Source organism: Cynara cardunculus, unplaced genomic scaffold (assembly GCF_001531365.2).
Source record: "Cynara cardunculus var. scolymus isolate 2C unplaced genomic scaffold, CcrdV1 Un_Scaffold_4340, whole genome shotgun sequence".
In the NCBI taxonomy this organism is placed as follows: domain Eukaryota; kingdom Viridiplantae; phylum Streptophyta; class Magnoliopsida; order Asterales; family Asteraceae; genus Cynara; species Cynara cardunculus.
In genome coordinates, this window is record NW_020201847.1 from 19,874 (window position 1) to 46,308 (window position 26,435).

Here is a 26,435-nt window from a genome sequence, read left to right on the forward strand (position 1 = left end):
GTACCCCCATAGGTGGTTAGTAGCTCGAGTTACCCAGAGTTGAGTTGTCACAACAAATGTGACGTTATACGTCTTACATAAGGTCAATAAATAACAAAGTCAAACGAAAAGTCAAACATACGTCAAGTAAGGAATTATGTTGAATAAACAAGTAGTCGCAATATAAAGAGACTCAATTCGAAGAATACATAATCAATCAAAAGTACCAACATACATACTTTTAGAGGTAAAAATTATACCAAAATGTTACCGAACAAATAAACGTATTATTTTGGWGAAAACACATACTTGTACCAACATTGACCCACTTAAATACATGATTAGAAAGTGGTTTTCTTACGATATATACGACATAGAACAATTGCAAGTGAATGGAAATGCAGTACAAAAAGAATATCAATAATCGTGAGTCAATCAATCGGAGTTGAAAGAAAGCTTAAGGACTCGTAAGCAAATGTAAACGAATCAAATGAATGAATAGAATTAAGAATCCGTACCTTAAACTTCACAAAACTTATCGATTCCCAAAGTTTATTCCTTTATATTTGCCCTAAACAAACACCCAAACTTAATATATATACACACACACACACACACATCTGACGGGTATTATACAATGGTTCTAATTGCATTCCAATGATCAGAAGGTTGAGGTTTTTATCATGTTTGTGTCTTCCTTTTAAGGTTGTAACAACTGTAATCTACACTGACATAGATGAAAAGCTGGTATTAACATTTCTGGCATAGTCTTTTCAGTAGTATTGTACTCAAAACACCATGGCAACTCCACAATTAGTATGCTGCCAATTTACATTATCCTTTTTACCAAAATTTCAGTTAATGTTGATGGAACAGTTATTAGGCCACCATGGTTGTGTATTAACAGTTAGATATCTATCTTTTATTTTGAAGTTCAAATGTGCAATGTCATTTCTTATGGATCTTCAACAAATATTTGGTTTATAATTATCATCCTAGATATTGTAAAATTCAAGAGTAAAATTTTGAATTAGGGTAGCAAACAAAGACATACAGTTGCATGTCTAATTATGTGATTTGTATTCGTTCGTTTGTTAAAGAACTGCTATTTTTCAAACCATAGGTACTACTTGCTAAACGATAAGGGTGAAAAGGTTGAGGCGCAAATTGGAGTTGTGCGGACCAATTGTATTGATTGCTTAGACCGCACAAATGTCACACAGGTACATTTTTCTTAGAAAGTTTATATCCTCAGCATATCTCAAGTACAATAGTGAGAGGGTGTCATTGGTCAACAGTCTCATTACAATGCCATAGAGACGTATATAAAAAAAGGGAAAAATTCAAAAAATCCAACCAACTTTCGTATTTTGATAGATTTAGTCCCTAAACTTTTTTTAAATGAAAAAACCATTAAACTTTCTCATTTGAATGATCAAGTCCCTGAACTATTTTTTTTTAAATCAAAAATCAAAAAAATAGTTCAAGGACTTAATCATTCAAAGTGAAAAGTTTAATGGTTTTTTCATTCAAAAAAAGGTTAGGGACTAAAACATTCAAACTTGTGGACCATGTAAAAGACTTTAGTGGGGCCTTACTCATTTTTAGTTTCAATCTTTCTCCTCCTAGAAAAGGATGCTTAAACAACCTTCAATCTTTTTGGTTGTTCATTCTATTAATGCTGTGTTATTTCTGCAGAGCATGATTGGGCGTAAAATGCTGGAACTCCAACTTCAAAGGCTTGGTGTTTTTGATGCTAACCAAACTATTAGATCTTATCCTAATTTTGATGACTGCTTCAAAATATGTACATACATATTGGAATTTCTCTACCTTGCCTTTTTTAATTATGGATTCTTAGTTTCCGTGTGAAATGTTTAATATGTATATCTTCTTATGTCATAACTTTCAGTATGGGCAACTCAAGGGGATGATATAAGCATTCAATATTCTGGCACGCCTGCTTTGAAAGGAGATTTCGTCAGGTGCTTTTACATGAACTTCCACTTTGTTTTGCTTGAATATATGCATTTGTGCTGTTTCTCAGTTTTGTACTTGTCGTAAGATGGTGTTAGTTAAATGTAATTACTTTGTAATTTTCTGCTTTTTTTTATAATCAATTTACTATTTTTTTTTTCAATTTCTTCTAGTACTTATTTTCTTTTTGCTTCAGTACTTACCACAAATGAATGCAAAGAAATTCTACATCTTGTATTAAATCATTTAGTAGTGTAGATCATGGTTTCTTTAATCTCTAATAGTCAGTTTACTCTATCGCTTTAATAAGTATAGTCATTTCTCTTATTGTTCTTAGTTTTCATTTTTTTATGTTCGGATAAAGTCGATTTTTGTTTAGTGCTTTAGATACACGGCCCCACAATCTATGCTGCAACTTATATGAACTAAGTGCTAACAAATTTACATTTTATATAAGCTCATTTATTTAGGTGTGCATCATTGTTTTTATAATCTCTAATATCTTGGAGATCACTCTGAAAGTAGTATTTAGTTATCTACAGCATTGCATATATCATATTCTGTTAAGCTTTCTATGAGTCGTGTCGATGAAGTTATGGTATTATTGTAAGATATTAACTTTTAGCTTCCTGGAAGGCCGTGTAAGGATGGGCATTTGTACCCTATCGAATTGTCATACTCGGAATATTAAGCAATCTTGGCTGTCATTCAATATAAGAATGGAGTTTTCTATTAAAAGATCTTGTAAAGAGAAATCTGAGAAAAACTTAGGTGGATGTCAATTCCACAAGCTTCGGAAGCAAAACCTGAGAAAATATAGAATGAGCCCTGAGAATTCTAGGAAAATTATTGCATTTCTCGTTTTAATCGTCAATTTTGCTAATTTTGCTTGTGGTTTCCTACCACATTAGTGGTGACATTTGAATTAAAACCTTGCTTTCTGTTCAAGTCTTGATGATAATTTATCGGAAAGATGTAGAAGCTTAATTTCAAGGTTCGAAAAATAACTTATAATTTGTCTTTTTGGCTATTTTTAGATATGGCAAGAGGACCAGCCAAGGGATCCTTAAAGATGGCTGGAATGCTCTAATGCGCTATTACCTAAATAATTTCGTAGATGGTACAAAACAGGTCAGTATGACAATCTTCTTACGGTTGTTTGGAATATTTGGTCCTGACTTGCTTAGAAGTTTGCAACAATGATTTTTCTCAATTAAGATTGGGTTTGTAAGTCTTTTGTAGTGAAGTAACTTTGCCTATAAACTTCCTTTCATCCAATCCACAATTTTGTTTTTGTCAATACATTGTTGTTGTACCAGAATCACTCCCTATTTTTGTCATGTTTCAATTGTCACTAAATTCTACTTAATTAATTATTTATTTAATGTGGCATATATAGGATGCAATTGATCTACTGCAAGGACATTACATTGTTTCCGTTTCTCGGGATATGGCTCCCAAAAGGCCCACAGGAAAGGTTGAGGCCATTGCGGTAAGTATATTTTAAAGAATTTGGGACCCCTCTCGTTTCTTGGTCATATATATAAAATATATTCATAACGTAAGAAGCTTAATTTTCACTTGATCAAATGAGTTTTCTTCATTTATTGAAACCTATGCATTTGTAATGTTGGTTTAATATGTGATCAACATTCATCACTATTAAAACAAGTAGTTGAGGAATGTTGCATCTTCCTAGTAAGAAAGAGCGATTGTTTCATATACATGAAGAAACAGAGCATCAACCAAAATCATACCCCCCATAAATAAACTACGTATAATTATGACTTCGTCCTAAGATAAAGACTAGAATTAATAGCAAGTAGTTAGTTTCACCAAAAAGATACGGAGACTTCACATTTGGAATTGCTCAAAAAACACTTTATCTGAGAGAGGTCTGCGGAAAATTCTGGGCCTCTTCCAACTCGTCCCAGAATGGGCGTTATGGCAAAGAACAAGAAGAAAACAAAAGGAGAAATTTGTCCAATAGTCACAAATGGYGCCTCCACAGGTTGACATCCGGTAATCTAGGCCTTCATAAATTAAAGGTTAAACAATTATGATAGATATGGCTCCTCCGGTTAGTAGGTCATATTTGGGTTGGTTCTCTTTTATCTTTCCTGCTCCCTATATCTGCTTAAGAAAGGCCCTGCCTTTCATCATATATGAAAGAAGACAATTCAAGATTGGGTTGGTGTTAAGTTTACATGATACATACAGAAATCCTTGTATGATTTCTAATGGGTTGATATTGTTTTTCTGCAGTCGTTCCGTATTGCTTTAGCATTGATAGCAATGGGGTTCTTTTTGACTATGATGTCACTCAGGCAAGGTGAGAAAACCATAGTTATATATTTTGTGGAACGATATATATCGTTATTTCAGTTGTGTAGTGTTAAATTGATCGAATCTGGGTGCTTATGCAGTTCCGAATGATGTTTGGCATTTAGCATTTTCACTTTTGTGGGCGGGATTAAGTTTAGGGATAGCAGCATTCGTGAAAGCCAATGGGCGGGTTTTCTGTAATCGACCGCGTCTACACAAACCCCCCCTCTGATCAATGATTTATGGCAACTTCAGGTACTATTCATTCTTTCAGAAGCAATATACACTTTCTGGGTTATTTGTATCAACACACAACCTTTCCACTTCCTTTATTTTTTCTACTATGTAATTCGAAGTCTTATATCTTGTAATATCATTTGTTTGTTTTGACTAAAAAGGTCAACCATAATTTTTGAATGAAGCAGTCTTTCCAAATCATACATTTCCTTGTTTATTAGAAATATTTACGGAAATAGCCTCTCTCCGCTTTTGGGTCGGTAGAGGTGCGGTCTGCATATATATATATGTATATATATATACATATATTTATTTTCAAAAAATTTATGATATCTTCGAATTTATCCTTTATTCAAAAATAAAAACATTATCCTTTTCTCAAAATCATATAAAAACCGTATTAAAACATCTACAAAGACGGAATAAAACGAAACATTAAAATTGAGATATATCTCCATTCATTGCGCGAGTACCCTTTAATATTTGTCTTATTTCTGGTCAAGAAAAATGGATTCAATTTATGGTTGAAAAACAAGATGATAAAATCTAAAAATGTTGCAAGCTTTATACAAGGTAAATTACATTAAAATTGAACAATCTTTTGAGTTGGATTATGTTTAGATGAGCAAGGAGAGGTTGTGTGCCAAATTGACTTAATGTTCTTTGCATGAGCTTATTAAACATTATGGATGGTTTTTCTCACAAATAGACCAAGTCTGCCAAACAATAATCATCTTTAACAAATGGATTGTGAATATTGACCTATTTCGGATCCCATGGCCATGGAAGTGTCAAATGATGTAGTTTAAAGTCAATCACCACCGTCATTGATGGCCCATTTACAGACGGATTTTCAAAAGCCACTTTTTTCTGAGGGACCAATTTATCAGCGGATTTTCGACACCATTTATTACTGATAGACAATTTCTTCCATAAAATTTGGTTTTGTCGGGTTTTGTTTACATAGACACATCTCATGTATATAATACAATATGGTCCCAATTGTGTTCATCGGTTAGTGGAACTAATGTGATTATCAATCTTCAACTCGACAAATAAAAATCCTAGCAAACGAAGGAATCTAACTTAAATATACTTGTGTTAACAAGAAAATAAAATGATAAAAATATAATATATGTTTTCAACATTTAATATATATATATATATATATAGAGAGAGAGAGAGAGAGAGATGAACGATCAAATGTAAACCACTCAATTTATACAAACCGTGCAAACCATCTTCATCCGTTGATTTCATTGTTTAATCTTATGAAAATTTTTCATGAAATTGTTTCATATAATACTTTTATTTGATTAAGTTGTTTCATATATGGTTATGAAATTGTTTCATATAATACTTAATGAAATTTTAATGAAACCGATGTATTTCTTTAAAATTAAAATAATGAAGATGATAATATCTATGATTAACACTATCCACAATAAAAATGATTAATCAACCTCTTATAATTACAAAAAAAATAAAAAAAAAAACAATTATGATTGGTTAAATGAGATTTATACAATTTATACAAATAATGCGGTTTGTAAAGTAAACATTTTTTACATGGATAAAAAAGAATCGAATACCTTTTGAGTTGATAGAGCCATTGTTAGCGTGGTTTGGTGGAGGGACATGGTCGTATCAAACTCATAATTAATCAAGTATATGGGGACATGAGTCATAACTTCCGTTAAAGCCGTTGTTGTATTTATTTATATTATATTATAAATTAGATTTATCAAAAAGTTTTAAAAACAATTTTTAATGCACAAAGTACTATATATTTATACACAAAGTCTTAAAAACAATTCATAATGCATTAAGTACTACTACTTTATGCATTTAGTCTTAAAATCTCTTAATCTACAATTAAAATAACATATACTACAAGTTACCAATGCATATTATTACTTTTTATTTTCATGTTCTCAAGATACTTTTGACACCTTTTATTCATGTCTTTACCCTCCCATACCTCTATGTTCTCCTCATCCTCCAAAGTGAGATTCAAAATGATATTCATCATGAGTCATTCATTTATCTCTCATTCAATTGTCCTAGAACTCTTGGTCTCACTTTCGTTCTCTTGATTCTTTGCTCTTGTGTGAATCAAACACATTTATGAAGTCGTTTAAATATGTTGGATTTTAAACTGTCATACAATTTTTTTCATCGATAGACTGTAATTGGAACCATAACTCTTGTTTATTCAAATTGTATTAATATATATAAAGATCAAATTTAACTTATATCATCGTTAAATCTTCTCTAATAAAACCAGTAAAACTTCAAAATCGTTAAAATTCACAACTCTCATCAAATTGCACGGATACACAACTAATAATTTATAAAGAAAATACCATTTCTTTGAATTATTTAGTGTCTAATTTAGCAAAATAGAAACTTTGATGGCCAAAATATTTTTCAAATATCAAACGTATCTATCCCCCGTTCCCCTTATCCATCTCGGCTCTCCTCCTCCTCTGCATTCGCATCAATGGCCGGCGCTGGCGCCCTGCTAAGAACCACCTTCCTCATCGCTAAACCTAACTACAAAATCCCAATCACCTTTTCCCTATTTCAATCCCAATCCAAACGAACTCCCCACCACCATAACCGCCGGCATTATCAATTCATCCGGAAATTCTCCTCTTCACAACCATCTCACCGGAATCGCTCCAACGTAGTCGATATTCTCGAAGAAAGAGGCTTACTCGAATCTCTCACCAGCGAAAACCTCCGTTCAGTTTGCTCAGATTCATCTCTTCGAGTATATTGCGGCTTCGACCCCACTGCCGAAACTCTCCACCTCGGCAACCTCATCGGAATCATCGTCCTCTCCTGGTTCCTCCGCTGTGGTCACTCCGCCGTCGTTCTCGTCGGCGGCGCCACTGGTCGCATCGGCGATCCATCCGGTAAGTCTTTCGAACGCCCTGAACTTGATATCCAAACCCTAAATAGAAACATCGCCGGTATCTCCGATACGGTCCTCAATATTCTTAACGTCGATAATGGTTCCTATTCGATTAGGGTTTTAAACAATTACGATTGGTGGAAAGATGTGAAATTTCTTGATTTCTTGAAAGATGTTGGAAGATTTGCTAGGGTTAATACAATGATGGCTAAAGAAAGCGTGAAAAGAAGATTAGAAGCATCTGATCAGGGTTTAAGTTATACAGAATTCACTTACCAGCTTTTACAAGGCTACGATTTCTTTCATTTGTTTAAATCCGAAAATGTTAGGGTTCAAATCGGGGGTTCGGATCAATGGGGAAACATCACAGCTGGAACCGAGTTGATTCGAAAGCTTCATCAATCTGATGCTGCATATGGACTCACATTCCCTTTGTTACTAAAATCCGATGGCACTAAATTTGGAAAATCCGAAGATGGTGCGATCTGGCTTTCACCATCGATGTTGTCTCCATATAAGTTTTATCAGTATTTCTTCTCTATTCCGGACGATGATGTGGTGAGGTTTTTAAGGATTCTTACTTTTGTGAGTTTAGAGGAGATAGGGGAGATAGAAATGGAGATGAAGAGTGACGGGTATGTGCAGAATTCAGCGCAACGGCGGTTGGCAGAGGAGGTTACGCGATTTGTTCATGGGGAAGATGGTTTGGCGGAGGCGATTAAGGCCACAGAGGCTTTAAGGCCAGGGTCTGATACGAGGTTGGATTGGAAGACGATCGAAGGGATTTCAGAGGACGTTCCTTGGTGTTGTTTAGGTTATGATGAGGTTGTGAATGCTCGTGTTGTCGATATTTCGGTTTCAACAGGTCTGATTGAGAGTAAGTCGGCTGCACGGAGGCTATTGAAGCAAGGGGGGTTGTATCTGAATAATGGGAGAGTTGATGATGAAGGGAAAAAGATAGATTCAGATGATATTGTGGATGGGAAAATTCTGCTGTTATCTGCTGGAAAGAAGAACAAGATGGTTGTAAGAATAGCATGATTCATTTTCTTTCCATGTTAAGAAAAACATGTGATCAATAAAACAGATAGAAGTTTTTGATATGTGATTTGGGTGTATTCAGATACAAAATGGTAGGATAGGGTTTATGTGAACATTAATGAATCTAAGTTTGCGTATATGCATATACAAGCTAGGATTTTTTGGTCCGTCTGACATATAACCATGAATGTCTGTCTATGCAAATTGACGTTTAGTCGTATGGGATTGAAGGTAAATACCTAGAGCGATACTCAAATTAGTAACCAGTACAAGTTTGAACCAAGTTTGTCGCATCAAGAGTTGCAAATTACCAACACAAAACAGATGGTGGTTTATACAATTCATATATTGGCTTAATTACAACCATATAATAAGTTTAGAAGCTTATTGATTAGTAGTACCAGTGATATATATAATATATGTAGTTCCAAATTGATTAAGCCTGCTTCTTGTTCTTCTCCAGATAGTAATAGTTCCTCTGATACTTGAAGATCCCCCAAACCACATGCCGTAATCCCATCTCCGGCCACAACGCTTTCGGTGAATACAACAAACTGTTGCTCGTTTGCCACAGTAAAAAGTTGCTCAGCCTCGTCTCACCGGAGCTCCTCACCAGAATATCAGGATCAGGAACCACCCCCATATACATATGCTTCTCCAAATCCACCACTTTTATCATCATCCCATCATCCTCCACCTCATCTTCGCCATCATTATGATAATGCCCATTCGACGCACGAGCTTGACAAGCTTCGTGAATTGCACGTGGGATTTCATGGGACGAAGTATATGCCACACAAACTAACAGATAAGTGCTGGTGTTCTTAGACGTGGCTTCCATTGCTCTCTCTGCAGCAGCCCTTACTGGTTCTTGAAGTCGACCCAGATCGCCAATAAACAGCACTCTAATGCCATAGCGGTTCACCATATTCAGTTCTTTCAAGAACCCTTCAATCTTTTCGTGCATGAGATCCATTACATATTGAACTTCATCTGGGCGTCTATTGAAGTTATCGAGGCTGAATGCATAGACGGTCACGTACTTAACTCCTGCTTCATAGCAGTATTTTAAAACCGACATGAGTGCCAAGAATCCGGCTTTGTGGCCTGCTCCTTCTTCCAGCTTCCATTTCTTGGCAAACCTTCGGTTTCCATCCATGATGAAGGCGATGTGTTGTGGGATGGGACCAGCGGACATGACATGAAACATGAATCTTCTCATTCTGCTGTTTAAGCTTCCTAAGAACCTGCCGATCACACCAGATGTTCTTTCTTCTGCCATTTTTGCGTAGCTGTGAGTGTGAGTTACAAGGGAAAAGGGTTAATTATATGAATGGATGTGTGGGTATTTCATCAAACACCTGTGGAGTGATGATTGAACACAACACAATCTAGAATCTTTGTTGTTAAATTATTAAAGCCATGATGCAATATCCATATCCAGCTGAAAGAGACATTAGTGAATGAATTAAGTTGTACGCTTGAACACAGACCCTTACAGTAATATGTATATATTATATTATATGTGGAGAGAGAAAGAGAATAGAGAAGTGAGACATTTTATTTGCCTTTCATTTTATTCCTCACAAAAAACATATATATATATATATATATATATATATATATATATATACACACACACAGAGAGAGAAGGGTTCAAACGGGAACACATTCATTTTATGAGAACGCGAGAACACTATTTTACTATAGACAATCACATATGATACTATTATTTCATCACATATGATACTTAATCAGAGACGCGGACGACTTTCGATGCGATCTTGGTTGCGGGCCAAGTCGCCCTTACACCACTAAGTCCCCTCACAAATATCATCACATGTGATAAGGGTGTTGTTGATATGATACTACAATCCATCAAAACCATCACATGTGATGCTAAATCATAGACGCAGACAACCTTTTGACACGGCCTAAATCATAGAACACGTCGTTTGCACTTCATAGAGTCCCCTCACGCGTATTATCACATGTGATAAGGGTGTTCTCGTATTCTTATAAAATGAAGGTGTTCTCTTTTAAATCTCCCCACACACACACACACATATATATATATATATTTTATTAATGACTAATATTTTTAATTTAGTAATTATTAATTAGTATAGTATTAAAGAAAATGTAATGCCATGACAATCCATAATTAATGGCATATGCTATTTTCAGGTGTCATTTAAAGTGAATGACAAAACCACCTTTTACTCTTACCATCCATCATTCATTCTGCATTTTCTTGATTTTTAATAACTAAACTAAACTAATTACTTTATATTTTTTATTAACTATATTTACATATATTTTCAATTATAAAATAATGCTATATATATATATATATATGAGATTATTAATACCATCAGATAAATAAGTTCAAAATGCAATAACATAAACATATTTTCATTTTATTTTTAATTTGATCAATTAGACTTTAAAAATTGTTACTAAAATCATTCAACTTTTGAAAGTCGATATAAAAATAATCATTCAACTTTTGAAAGTTGATAAAAAAAATAATCATTGAACTTTTGAAAGTTGATAAAAAAATACTAAGATACGTGTAATAACCAATCAAGGACGGAGTACGGATTTTTATCTGTGTGGTCCTCTTAAACATAATTATGTAAATATATAAGCATGTTCTATTGGTAAAGAGATCACTTGTACAATAGTGAACTTAATGGATTTTCATTTTCCGTAATTTAGTTGTCAGTTCTTGATGATTTATATGACATTAAGAGATCGTTTATCAAATACTAACCAAGTAAGCATTTACATGTAAGAGTTACCCCCTTTACTTTATCAGGTTGCATTCTCGACCATCAAAGTGGATTGTTGGTAGGCATCTCTTACTCAGTAAGTGCTAACTGGCTAATTACATTCTCGCTCCTTACCATGCTCATCTGGTAAAATAAGTAACGCCCACCTGGTAAGTGTTTGATAAAACACCCCTTAAAGATCGATAACATCCAATAGAATCATTTTTCAACAGAATAATATCTAAACATTTCTTTTTTCACTCAAGATTCAGACACAATTCTGAATATAATCCATAGAAAAAATTAGGGTAAAAACTAATTGAATGGAACTGATGGACGATTACCGGGACAACACAAAAAAATCAGAGGCAACTACTTGAGAGAAAAAGTAAATGAGTCTGAAAGATTTTAATTAGAATACAATTTAAATAAAAATTAACAAAAACACAAAACAACGATCAAGTATATGTTCTAAAATCATAGTTTGTAATATAAACAGTTACAATACACATTCTTAGCTTGAATTCTTGTATAGAAACACTAGCCAACAAAGGAAGAAACAAAAGTGGTGCACTAATTCTTTTTGACGAAATACTCATAACGGCTCTCAGAGACTTGAATCTCAAGTTTATTTGAGATCTATTTATTCGGACAAAACTGTTAATTTATTGATACGACGTAGTTTACCTGATATTAGCTATTTCAATAAAATGTTTATACTTTACATAAGGTGGGGACCACTAGTTGCCACCTGTAACGTTAGTATTGGTTCATTTATCAAATCATTTAGTGTAGTCTAGAAGCTTCTTACGTGAGACGGATATAAAGACATGCCTTCTATATGTGAGGATATCTTTTGGATCACTTTTCATATGAATATGAAGACACCAGAACTATTCTCTATGTAATGGAGTAACCAAAGTTATTCTCTACGGTGAAATCCTATTTTGCATCTATCATTTATCTTGGCAAAAGAGTCATTATCATGATAGTTGTATTTGTGTTTCGCAATGCCATTAAAAGATGGTGAGTAGATTATCTTAAAGAAGAGATAATAAACATTGTTTTGATACCACTTGTTTGTCTCAAACGGATCTACAAGAGTTTTAAAGGTAACAGTTTGTAGAAAGGGGGATGAATAGAAATACATGGTTTTCACTTTTTAAATTCGTTTATTGATAAAAGAAGATCAATATGGAATTTATAGATTGTTGCGAGCACAGAAAAATATAATAACAAGAGAGAAGAGAGTTAGAAGGAGAAGAAGGTGCTTGCTGAGAAGATGAGTCTTCTCAGCTATTTATACCCATTGCATTTAATGCAAGTCAAAGGGTACAAGCCACGCGGCAAACTTCTAGTGGAGAGTTTGTCTTTTGTCTTCAGATATGTAGATTTTTGGCCGCATATGAACCATTGTCTTTCACAAAGTTGGTAAGCACATTTGGAGACAATAAAGTAACTTTGTACGGGTATTTTTCTATGTGAGGTATAGAGTTATCCTTGGGGTCAAAGAACACTGGAAGTTGTTCTTGTTATCACCGAATCCACTTCAGATGTTCTTGTTATCACCGAATCCACTTCAGATCACAAACTGTTATGTCTCTATCTTCAATTACATCTTTGACATCGTTGAAGGTTTCTTTGATGTGAGTTTTGTTCTTTCAGTAATACTTGTTCTTTTAGAAGTTTATAATACATGTTCAGTGATCACTAAACAGACTTAGAGATGATCGTTGAGACTAAAAAAGAAGTAGAACACACATATTTCACTAAGTATGGAGGGTCATTATCAAATCACTGAGAGAATTTGGATCAACACAAGTACTGTTTCATAATGAATATTACTTAAAATTCAAGATTACAAGTAAATGATTGATAGTACAACTTTTAAAAGTTTTATATGTTTGAATTAATATAATTAACTGATAAACATAATTAAATACAGGATAAACATCTCTTTTTAAATATAAAGATTCTAAAATATAATTAGGATAATCATTGAGTTCTAACAAAATAATTGATTATTATCTTTATAAAAAATTATATTATTGAATTTAAAATAAATTAGTTCGTTATATAGCTTAAATCGTATTATAACAAAAAAAATTGAACTAAAAATAAGAATAATGAAAAACTAAACTAGAAAATTATATAAAAAAAAACCCAAGAACTTTTAAATTGTTAATTTGATACTAATATCGATATAAATTTTTATAGGGTCTTAAAAATTTATATTTTATTCAAAAATAAAAACAATATCGTTTTCTCAAAATCATACAAAATTGTATTATAAAATCGACACAGACAAATTATTAAATGAAACAATAAAATCAAGATGTATCTCGCTTCATTGCATGAGTACGCTTCTAGTTTTAATAATATAGTTAATGTTGAAATTGCTAAAATAAAGTAGCTGTTGGAGTTGAGTGTAATTTTTTTAGAAATTTTGACTTTTAATACTCTCTTTTAGAGAAAGTAATAGTTGGAGATGCTCTTGGCGTGAAACAGAAGAGCGATTGAGCGATTGAAAAAATAATACTTAGAGTATCTTCAACAACTATACTAAAATTTCTCTAAAATAGAGTATCAAAAATTAAAAAATTAAAAATATTACATTCTACCCCAATAGTTACTTTATTTTAACAACTGAATCATTACTTATATTATTAAGGGGCTCTTTATCAAAAAATTTATTAAGTCCTGTATGGATAAATTTGTCTGTCTGGATAAATAAGTGTTGTTGTTTACTTTTTTTATCTGAACCAACAGTCTGAATAACATAAATGACCGATTTACACCCCAATATTAATTATTTGAACATCAAAACAAATAATCATAATGAAGCCGAAGATGGGGTGTCTCATATAGGAAGGAGGCGGTGCTTTTAATAAGAGGTAGGGGTGTCATTTTTGTGGCTGAATGGGGACAACACATCATTTCTATTTGTGCGATTAAGCCATATTCTGTGCAAATAAGTCGTAAGTAAACAACCCAAATGAATTGTGCGAATAAGCCAGACAGACCAATAAGCCTAATTAAGCCGCAAGTAAACAACCCCTTAATATCTCAACAACTTTTTAAACAATTTTTCAAACAATCAAACTAACTTTTAAACAAATTTCATATGAAACGGTAATTTTAAAAAAAAAAACATTTTATAAAATGATAATTTATAATAAACTTGATATAAAATGGTAATTTTCAACAATTTTATGTAAAATAATATATTCTGATAATTGTTTAGCAAATTGTAAACGTTTTTGTGTGTGTGGGAACATAAATATAATATATGTGTTATGTTAACTCGTACAAATTAGGTTAAGTGAACTTTTGGTAGGATTATGCATAATATATTTGTACTATATGCTTAGCCAACTTGTATCTTAGATTAGTTTTATGACAAAATGTCATACAAGGGGTCAACATGTACAAAATGAAACTGAACTTGACTAAGAATGTTAAGTTTATACCTAGTAGGGTATAACGTTGAGAATTTGGACTTGAAGTCAAATGTTAACCAAGTTTATTGTGTTAACTTTGTTAACCATTTTCAACCAATGTCAATCCATCTTATATATAGGTTCATATTCATCTTATAATTTAATAACAAGGGTAAATATGTAATTTTCTTTTTATATAACTCCCATATCATTATTGAGAGTTACAAAATCAAAAAAATCCCATAATTTTTGTTAATTTATTATTGATTTTTTTTTATAATATTGATTTTCTATCTATAATGTTTTTGAATTTGTGATTAGTAGAGGAGAACCGGTAGTATAGTTTTTGGTATCGTTCAAGCTATTATGGATAAACTCATTGTTCATAATGAAGAAACTATTGTATACAAATGTTCATATTGTGTTCATCTGTACACTAGCTGCATGTCTCAATATTGACTCGCTCCTGATTGTGTTCATAATGAATGAACTATTATTCACAAGTTGTTCATATTATGTTCATATGTACATTAACTGCATATCTCAACATTGGCTCGCTCCTGAATGTGTTCATAATGAAGGAACTATTGTTCACAAGTGTTCATATTGTGTTCATATGTACACTAGCTGCACATCTCAACATTGGCTCGCTCCTGAWTGTGTTCATAATGAATGAACTATTGTTCACAAGATGTTCATATTGTGTTCATAATGAAGGAACTATTGTTCACAAGCTGTTCATATTGTGTTCATACATGTTTCTTTATTTATTTCCTTTTATGTAGCAGCTATTCTTATTATGTTCATATTGTGTTCATAAATGTTATGCTGTACAAGTTCATATATATATGTCAATTTTTTTTCGTATTTGACACAATGGTTCATATATATATATATATATATATATATATGTGTGTGTGTGTGTTTGTGTGTGTGTGTTCATATTGTTCTTACATTAACAAAAATAAATTAACAAAAATTATGGGATTTTTTGATTTTGTAACTCTCAATTAATGATATGGGAGTTACATAAAAAAGAAAATTACATAAATATCCTTTTCCATTTAGTTCACATATGTATGTGAAATTGTAAATTTAAAAAATTAAATTTTTAATATGATAAATCACAACCGTTCATTATAAGAATTAATGGCTAAGATCGGTTAACAAAGTTAACACAATAAACTTGGTTAGCATTTGAACCAACCCATATATATATAGGGCCAAGATCAAATGCTAACCATCATTTTTGTGTTAACCTTATTAACTGATCTTGGTCATCCAAATCTATAATAAACGGTTAAGATTAATCAATAAAAAAATTAAATTTTAAAGTTTGAATTTTAATGAGGCCTACTGAACAATGATGAAACGGACATTTTGGGAAGAAAAAATACATTTATCAAGGGTATTCTAGTAAATTGAATTCATTTGTAACCCCCAAACAATTAATGGGGAGTTACAAACAATCAAATCCCAAAAAATATGCATTCATATTTTTTTTACTATTGATCGTTCATGTTCATTCTTGTATGAATTCCTAAATTGCATAAGAAACACGGTAGTAACAATTTTTGGTATTAATCAATTTGAACACGAATGAATCGTGAACACAATTTGGACAAAAATAAACAACCGTGAATACAATTTGAACACAAATGAACCGTGAACACGATATGAACACAAATGAACACGATATGTGCAATTTTTGGTCCATATATTCACATACATAGACGTCCCACAAAATTAAGGTAGCATCTGTTAATTTGTGTTCATCTGTTAATTTGTTCAAATTGTGTTCACGGTTCATTTGTGTTCAAATTGTATTCACGGTTGTTCATTTGTGTTAAATTGTGTTCACGGTTGTTCATTTGTGTTAAATTGTGTTCACGGTTCATTTGTGTTCAAATTGATCAATACCGAAAATTGTTACTACCGTGTTTCTTATGCGATTTATGAATTCATACAAGAATGAACATGGAAGATCAATAGTAAAAAGAAAAATTAATAATATGAATTCATATTTTTTGGGATTTGATTGTTTGTAACTCCCCATTAATTGTTTGGGAGTTACAAATGAATTCAATTTACTAGAATACCCTTGTAAGGGTAAAATGAACAAGACATAAACCTATAAGAATAATGAAATTTGATTGGTTGAGAGAGTTTTCAAAGTTAACACAAAAATGATGGTTAACATTTGATCTTCCCTATATATATATATATATTAGTTGTGTAACCGCGCAATGTGACGGGAGCCATGAATTTTAACGATTTTGAAGTTCAACTGGTTTTATAAGATAAGATTTAACGATGATATATGTTACACTTGGTCTTTACATATTAATACAATTTGAATAAATAAGAGTTATGGTTCCAACTACAGACAACCGATGAAAAAAAGTTGTATGATAGTTTAAAATCCAATATATTTAAAATCCAACAATATATATATATATATATATATATATATATATATATATATATAAGGGTGGGTTCAAATAAAAACCACTCAATTTGTAAAAACCGTGAAAACCTCATTCAACCAATCATAATTTTTTTATTTTGTTCATTTTTTTGTAATTATGAGAGGTTGATTAACCATTTTTATTGTGGAGGGTGTTAATCATGGATATTATCATATTCATTATTTTAATTTTAGATAAATACATGAAACAGTTTCATTAAAATTTCATTAAGTAGTATATGAAACAATTTCATAACCACATATGAAACAACTTCATCAAAAAAAGTATTATATGAAACAATTTAACAAGATTAACAATTTCATGAAAAAAATTTATAAGATGAACGATGGATGAAAGTAGTTTTTACGGTTTTTACAAATTGAAGTGGTTTTCATTTGATCGTTCCTATATATATATATATATATATATATATATGTGTGTGTGTGTGTGTGTGTGTGTGTGTGTGTGTGTGTGTGAAGATCATGTAACATCGTCTTCCTCATTTCATTTTTAAGAACACCGTCTCATTTTCTTTTCTTACTTTCTCTATAAATTCTCCTAATTTACTAAGTGAATCAAGGTAACAACTATATATTTGGAATTCACTCTTCAAATCCTTCTTGAAGGTATAAATCTGTTTCATTTTTATTAGGTTGTTTATGTTAGAATATTTGAGGTTAATTTACAATTGTGTATACGATTTATATATTAATTAGTATTTACAATTTATGGTTAAATATGTGATTGAATTAGCTAAAATGATGTAGAAAAAAAGGGTAAATTATGGATTCAATATAGTTAGATTGGTGTATAAGATTAACCGCATACTAAGTGTTTGGTTAAATGTCTAAAAGAGCAAAATTGTATGATCAAGCTTACGATTATAATCATTAAGCTTCTTTGTGGTGTTTAGTATGTTATGGTATGTTTACAACATTTAAATGTTGCAAATCACTGAAGTTGGGATCATAAAAGTGTTTTGTATGTTATGATATGTTTACAACATTTAAATGTTGCAAATCATTAAAGTTGGGATCATAAAAGTGAGTTGGGGAAAAATGGAAATTCGAAATTTCGGACAGCTTCAAGTCCAATAGTTTAATGGTGCATAACTCTCAAACTGTAAGCCATAATTAGCTCACAGCAGGTAGAAATCCCTTACTATATACTATAACTGTTATGAAGGGTCTAAATCTCATTTGTGGCTTTAAGTGACTCAAAACAGTGTGTTTTTAGGGTTGTTTACTATGTACTCGTGACCATAGTTGTTTTGTAAAATTCATATAAAATAGATGGATGATCCAAATTAGATAATTCCCAAACTAGACTCACTTGCTACCATACTAAAACTTTAATTTATACAATATAATATGGATTGGTTTCTAAGTAGGGTAAAAATGTTTAAAAAGAAGAGGGACAGAAGCTGTTGGATTGAAAGTTCATAGGCTAAGTATTACATTTGATTTCTCAATTTGTATTCGGCTGTCCTTCTTGAAGTTTATGTTGTTTAAGTACATTAAGACCTAAATAATTTTATTAGAATAATTATGTTATGGTTTTTATGCCTTGCAAATAGTAACCCGTTTATGCATTCGTTAGGCACGTGGGCAAGTCAAACTTGATCGTGAATTCTGTTTGATCGTGCGTTAATTGTCAAATTTGATTAAGGTATGGATATCCTACTTCACTTGATACGGGTATATCCATTCGTATAAGGCTTCCTAATCCAAATACATTGGTTCCAAATTCTTATTGTGCTCATCAAATGTGAGCTTTTGTTTCCTTTCGAAATATAATGTACTTTCTTATTTGGAACATGGATCACTTTGATCACTTGACTTGTTAGATAGTATCCATTGTGAATCATTTTACTATAGACTCAATATTGGAGGCTCCGGTATTGAGATGTTTCCATAGTGGCTAAAACGATCATGGCGTCCTCATTTATATAGTCCTTAAAGGTGGACTTATTTATGTACCGGTCGATTAGAGGGCGTATGAATCGATCCTAGGAACCGCTATCGCATAATACATTGTGGCTGTGATTAAATCCACGCAGATGATTGTTGTGTTGTGCTTGCACCCCTTTCCTCACTCATGCCTGAACGGACTGATCATCCTTTGGGAACAACGCGTCCTCGTGATGCGGTTTGGTCTTCGGACCCTTGGCATGCCTTCAGGGCATTTTGACTTTATTTTGGATTATCACTTATCGCTATAAATTGATTTTAAACTTGTTATCTCATATTCATGGTTTAATTATTATTATTCGTTCACTGAAGATTAAGCTCAATCGATATTTTCTTTGTCCTCAGCAGGTACATAACTTAGCATGAATTTTAGAATGAGAACTATGTATTCCACGTATAGTCACATCAAACATGGGATAGTGTGTTATGTTTTGTAATTTTGTTGGGATTTATTTATAAATCCAATAATAATTGTGGGCTCACATGTTATTATATAATTATATTACGCTATTTAAGTAATGGGCTAATTATGTGATTAATTAAAGAGAGCTCATTAGAACCCAATTTGGTATGAACTTAATGAGAGGAAGCTCATTAGGTTATAGTTAGGGTTTAATGGGAACCCTAATTACAACTCTATATAAAGACGACTAGGGTTATGGTTCTCACACACCAAAATCAATACGTTCATTCTCTCCCATTGGAAGAACATCAAGGATTTTGCGTTGAGGAAAGCCGTAATTTCGGATCTACGTTCATACTCAAGCCTAACTAATGGAGACGGGTACGCGTATTCTTATTCGTATGTTCTTAATAATTCATTGTGATAATCTTTGCTTCAACAAGTGGTATCAGAGCCACGTTTTCACATTGAATTATTAGAAATAATTAGTTTTTTTTTTTGTAGTATAATTGTTTCCTGAGGTGAATCGTTTTGCTATGAGGATTTAAAAGATTTTTTTTTTATTTTGTCGCCAATGATTCGAATGAATAATTAAAAAAATTGGATTAGAGTAATCGAGTGAAACAATTTCGATGGATGATTTTTTTTTGGATATCAATGGTTTGAGATTTCTGCCGCTGTTTATTGTTCTTTAAGTTCGTGATTATTATCGTTTTTTGTTTCTCTAGAACTCAAGTTTGACAGCTATATATTGTATAAATTGTTTATATATATTTTGTGATATCCATATAAACGTACCTTTTTTATGGGTGAAACTGATTACTACCATGACAATTGTTATATTTTATTATTGTTATTCGTTGTTGTGAACGGAAAAGAAGTTTTTTTTGTTTAAGATAATTTCTTTCGTTCAATAAAGATTATGTTATGGCTTTCGGAGGATTTTGTTTGTTAGTTGGGCTATTAAGAAATGAATAATATTTTCCATTGAGATTAAGTGTAGATTGTCTCAAACATTAGTTTCGATGGAGTAAAATTATATCAAGATCCAAACTGTTTTATTATGTTTGCACTTAATTGTCTTGTATTTTAAAATAAATTGATTGACATAATATAGTTGCCAAAGTAACCTCTGTTGTGACAATTAATTTATTTTTAGGTATAAAGATGAGTATATTTGTTATTTATGCGAATAGTGATTGGCCCAAAGGAAAATTGTTATTTGGTCGGATAATTAATATACATGTGGTAATAAATATGTGATTATTATAAAGTTTTCCATGTGAGCAATGACCGGCCCAAAGGAAGGGTATTGTTTGACATGATTTATTTTCAATATTTGATTACTACGTTGAGAGTACCATTTACAAGTTAATATTTTAGTCCATAGATTAAATATTGATCTTGTGTTAGGTATCTTGTTAATGGGCCCACCAATGTTTCGAATTATTTATCTCATACATGCACATATTTTCCTCCAATATGACATAGTTGCTAAGCATGTTATTTGTTTTGTTTAATATACAGTTGCTAATGCTAATAATGTATCTGCTCAAATTGCAGGTATTTCTACTCTGACTGGGACGAATTATGCCATGTGGAAATTGTTCTCGGTCGCACTTCAGATTGAGCGACCCATTTCCACTGCGGAAAACCCAAATACGGATAAAATTGAGAAGTGGGATCGCTCTAATCGCATATGTCTAATGATCATGAAGCGCTCTATTCCGAGCGGATTTAGGGGCTCTATCACTGAGAGCACTAATGCTAAGAAGTTCCTCACTGAAATTGAGCAATTTTTTGCTAAAAATGAAAAAGTGGAAGCGAGTAACACTTTGATGAAACTCGTCACCATGAGGTATAAAGAAAAGGGGAACATAAGGGAGTACATCATGGGAATGTCTAATCTCAATGGGAAACTCAAGGAACTAAAGTTAGAGCTTTCGGAAGACTTGCTCGTTCACTTGATTCTCATATCACTTCCTACACAATTCGGACAATTTGTGGTGAGTTATAACACTCAGAAGGATAAATGGACTCTTAATGAGCTCATGTCACATCTTGTGCAAGAGGAAGAACGACTAAAGCGAGATAAGATAGAGAGTGCTAACTTGGCATCAACCTCTCAGGATAAGAAGAGGAAGAGAGCTAAGGAAACTGCAGAAAAAGGGCCAAAGCAAAAAATGCATAAGAAGCAGGATAAGGAATTCTCCTGCTACTTTTGTAAGAAAGCAGGACACATGAAGAAAGAATGTTCTAAGCATGCTGCTTGGCGAGAGAAACATGGTAAGACTCTCATTTTTGTTTGTTCTGAAGCTAATTTAGCTTATGTACCTATGAATACTTGGTGGGTAGATTCTGGTGCTACTGCTCACATAAGTATGTCTATGCAGGGATGCCTGTGGAGCCGACCGCCAAATCATAATGAAAGATTTATATATGTAGGCGATGGCACTAAAGTTAGATTTCAAGCTATTGGGACCTTTAGAATTTTATTAAAAACTGGTGTTTATTTGGATTTAGTTGAAACTTTTGTTGCACCGTCATTTAGACGGAATTTGATTTYTGTTTCATGTTTGGACAAATTTGGTTATAATTGTTCTTTTGGAAACAATAAAGCTGGTTTCTATCTAAATTCGAAATTGGTTGGCACTGGTTCTTTAATTGATAAACTACACATGCTTGAGACTATTACTTTAGATAATGAAATTTTGCACTATGTAGCTAAAGGTACTAAGTGAAAATTAAATGAGGAGTCTGCCATCTTATAACACAAGCGTTTAGGACATATCTCTAAACAGAGAATTCAGAGGCTTGTTTATGAAAGAATCCTTAATCCCTTAGATTTAACCGACTTTCAAGTATGTGTTGAATGTATAAAAGGGATGCAAACAAACTCAAGGAAATTAGGTTCCAATAGAGCTACAAACGCCTTAGAATTGATACATACCAATATATGCGGACTGTTCCCTGCAGCTTCTTGGAATGGTCAACGGTATTTTATCACATTCATAAACGATTACTCTAGATATGGATACCTATATTTGATACATGAGAAGTCTCAATCATTGGAAGTGTTTAAGGATTTCAAAGCAGAAGTTGAGTTACAATTAGGCAAGAAAATTAAAGTTGTCAAATCTAATCGCGGTGGTGAATACTACGACAGATATGACGGATCAGGAGAACAACGTCCAGGACCATTTGCCATCTTCCTAAAGGAGTGTGGAATTGTCCCACAGTACACTATGCCAGGTAAACCTAGTATGAATAGTGTAGCGGAAAGACGAAACCGAACTCTTAAAGACATGGTCAGAAGTATGATTAGTCATACTTCTTTACCTGAATCACTTTGGGGAGAGGCACTAAAGACTGCAGTTTACATCCTTAATCGGTTTCCATCAAAAGTTGTGACTAAAACCCCGTATGAGCTTTGGACTGGCAAGAAACCTAGTTTAAACCACTTGCATGTTTGGGGATGTCCAGCTGAGGCAAAGGCTTACAAGCCACTTGAAAAGAAATTGGACTCAAGAACAATTAGTTGCTATTTTGTTGGATATGCAGAATGTTCTCGGGGCTTTAAGTTTTACAATCCCACTACCAAATCCTTCTTTGAGACGGGAAATGCAAGGTTTCTTGAGGATGTTGAGTTTGGGGGGGGGGGAGATAAGATAAGGAATGTTGTCTTTGAGGATGATGAAACTCTAGTTCAAGATGCTTTTATTCCCAACACTGTTGTTAGTGATGATCACGTTTTTATACCTATCATTGCTCAAGATACAACTCCAGTTCAGGATACCAGTGTAGGTATACCTCTAGTACAAGACAACACTGAAATTCTTCCACCTGTTGAACAAACTCAACAAGCTCAAGAAGTGCCGTTAAGGAGATCTACTAGAGAAAGAAGAAGTGCGATTCCGGATGATTATATCGTTTTTCTTCAAGCACATGAAGAAATAGGCATAAGAAAAGATGACCCAATCAACTTGGCAAAAGCCTTGTCTAGTTCGAATTCTCAAAAATGGATTAATGTCATGGAAGATGAGCTGAAATCCATGAAAGACAATGATGTTTGGTATCTTGTCGAGTTACCAAAAGGTGTGAAACCCATTGGTTGTAAATGGATATTTAAAACCAAGAAGGATTCAAAAGGTAACATCAAAAGATATAAAGCTCGTCTTGTCGCAAAAGGATTCACTCAAAAGGAAGGCATTGACTATAAAGAGACTTTCTCTCCGGTTTCATCGAAAGACTCTTTTAGGACAGTTATGGCACTTGTAGCTCATTTGGATTTAGAGTTACACCAGATGGATGTAAAGACAGTGTTTCTCAATGGAAACATTGATGAGACAATTTATATGGTGCAACCTGAAAACTTTGTGTCAGGAGATCCGAAGTCTATGGTGTGCAAATTAAAAAAATCCATTTATGGTCTCAAACAAGCATCTCGTCAATGGTATCTCAAATTTCATCAAGTGATCACCTGCTATGGTTATGAGGTGAATTTGGTGGAAGATTGTGTATATCATAGATTCAGTGGGAGTAAATTTATTTTTCTGATATTTTATGTTGATGACATACTAATTGCCACTAACGATTTGACTTTATTGCATGACACCAAGAAATTTCTCACTAAAAATTTCGATATGAAGGAACTTGGTGATGCCTCTTTTGTATTAGAAATTCAAATTCTACGAGATCGTTCTCGTGGCATTCTAAGGTTACACAAAAGAGTTATATTGATAAAGTTCTTGATAGATTTGTCATGCTGGATAGTAAATCAGGAGATACGCCCATAGCAAAAGGAGACAAGTTTAGTCTCAAACAATGCCCCAAGAATGAACTTGAAATAAAGGAAATGCAGAAGATTCCTTATGCCTCGGCTGTAGGAAGCCTTATGTATGCTCAAGTTTGTACTCGTCATGACATAGCTTTTATAGTGGGAGTTTTGGGCAGATACCTAAGTAATCCGGGAATGGATCATTGGAGAGCAGCCAAACGGGTAATGCGGTACTTAAAGAAAACAAGAGATTACATGCTCAGATACAGGAAATCAGACAAACTAGAGATCATTAGGTTTTCTGACTCTGATTTTGGTGGATGCCAAGACACTGGACGATCTACATCGAGCTATGTTTTTATGCTGGCTGGAGGAGCCATTTCCTGGAAAAGTGTCAAACAAACACTTGTAGCTTCTTCAATCATGGCAGCAGAATTCATAACTTGTTACGAGACATCCAATCATGGAATATGGTTGCGAAATTTTGTCACGGGGCTGCGTATAGTTGAGGGCATTGAAAGATCTCTGAAGTTATTCTGTGACAATAATTCGGTTGTGCTATATTCAAATAACAACAGGAGCTCTATAAAGTCAAAACATATAGATATAAAGTTTCTGGTTGTTAAAGAAAGAATCCAGAATGGTCAAATTATGATAGAACACATCGGGACAAACTCAATGCTTGCGGATCCACTAACCAAAGCCTTGGTGCCCAAGGTTTTTCATGAGCATACTGCTAGCATGGGTGTTGTTTTGGATGACACTAARGTTTARTGGGAGTTTRTATTGRTGTTTTAARTTATTAACAATAATTTGTTTATTTTCTACAGACTTCAGTTTATGGAAATATTTTTGATCATTCCTGAATATGTGTAATTTTCTAATTTTTGTCTTATGTTTGGAATATTATATATATTGATCTCATAAGGACTAAAGTTGAACCAGTTGGAAATAGGCATGATTGTAATTTTTCATGTCACTCATCCATGCTTGATCTATGTCATTAGATATGTTGGTATGGTGACCATGGAAGGTTAAGTTACATTATTGAAGTGACAAAAGCCGCCATGATATCATACGAACATAGAAGATGGACAAGATTGTACCTTAAAAAGGGTTCTAATTAAATAAATAGCATAAAGTTGCGCACTAAGGAAATTTAAATATAATTGATCAAGAATAACATGTAGCCCAAGTGGGAGATTGTTGGGATTTATTTATAAATCCAATAATAATTGTGGGCTTACATGTTATTATATAATTATATTACACTATTTAAGTAATGGGTTAATTATGTGATTAATTAAAGAGAGCCCATTAGAACCAAATTTGGTATGGACTTAATGAGAGGAAGCTCATTAGGTTATAATTAGGGTTTAACGGAAACCCTAATTACAACTCTATATAAAGACGACTAGGGTTATGGTTCTTACACACCAAAATCAATACGTTCATTCTCTCCCCATTGGAAGAACATCAAGGATTTTACGTTGAGGAAAGCCGTAATTTCGGATCTACGTTTCATACTCAAGCCTAACTAATGGAGACGGGTATGCGTATTCTTATTCGTATGTTCTTAATAATTCATTGTGATAATCTTTGCTTCAACAAATTTGACAATCAAATCGAACACGTTTTCATATAAAATCATTAAACATTTTGTTGGAACAAATAAATTCTCGTATTTACTGAAATCGAAGAAAGTAAATCTTCTTCTGTTGTATAAAAATGACCCAACACGGGTTAATTAGATAACAATCATTATTACATGGGTTTCAAAGTTAAAGAAAAACAATATCAAAATGATGTGGAAATAGTAGAAGACCGCTCTCACTCTCAACGATTTAGTTTATAAGCTATGCTTTGAAATGATATATATATATATATATATATATATAGGGTTGGGTTCACGTGAGATCAGCCTGTTTTCGTGAGATCATATTTTAACACGTAAACTTCACAGCAAAAACACTGTGAAGGTTAAAAAAAAGTCAAACCTTCACAACAACACTGTGAAGGTTAAAAAAAGTCACTTTCACAGCATTTTGCTGTGAAGTTTCAAGTGTAAAAATGTGGTCTTACGGGTCTCACGAAAACAGGCTGGTCTCACATGATCCCAAGTCT

The 26,435-nt window shown here is 32.9% G+C and overlaps 3 protein-coding genes across 4 annotated transcripts in view; 2 read left to right on the top strand and 1 right to left on the bottom strand.

Moving 5' to 3' along the window:
* Window positions 1-4,718, top strand: part of LOC112504003 (phosphoinositide phosphatase SAC7-like) — a 19,581-nt gene extending 14,863 nt beyond the window's left edge. For both annotated transcript variants that reach the window (XM_025107965.1, XM_025107966.1), the window contains 7 exons: window positions 1,103-1,202; window positions 1,678-1,786; window positions 1,892-1,964; window positions 2,994-3,087; window positions 3,356-3,448; window positions 4,222-4,288; window positions 4,383-4,718. In XM_025107965.1, the coding sequence (XP_024963733.1) occupies window positions 1,103-1,202; window positions 1,678-1,786; window positions 1,892-1,964; window positions 2,994-3,087; window positions 3,356-3,448; window positions 4,222-4,288; window positions 4,383-4,513 (667 nt within the window). In that variant the 3' untranslated portion in view covers window positions 4,514-4,718. The remainder of the gene's footprint in view (window positions 1-1,102; window positions 1,203-1,677; window positions 1,787-1,891; window positions 1,965-2,993; window positions 3,088-3,355; window positions 3,449-4,221; window positions 4,289-4,382) is intronic.
* A 2,294-nt stretch (window positions 4,719-7,012) lies between these two features.
* On the top strand, window positions 7,013-8,546 carry LOC112504004 (tyrosine--tRNA ligase, chloroplastic/mitochondrial). Its single transcript, XM_025107967.1, has one exon. The coding sequence runs from the start codon at window positions 7,022-7,024 to the stop codon at window positions 8,477-8,479; it is 1,458 nt and encodes a 485-aa protein (XP_024963735.1). The 5' UTR covers window positions 7,013-7,021; the 3' UTR covers window positions 8,480-8,546.
* Window positions 8,547-8,704: 158 nt separating this feature from the next.
* LOC112504005 (dehydrodolichyl diphosphate synthase 6-like) lies at window positions 8,705-9,946 on the bottom strand. The gene has a single exon (XM_025107968.1). The coding sequence runs from the start codon at window positions 9,759-9,761 to the stop codon at window positions 8,916-8,918; it is 846 nt and encodes a 281-aa protein (XP_024963736.1). The 5' UTR covers window positions 9,762-9,946; the 3' UTR covers window positions 8,705-8,915.
* Between the last annotated feature and the right edge of the window lie 16,489 nt (window positions 9,947-26,435).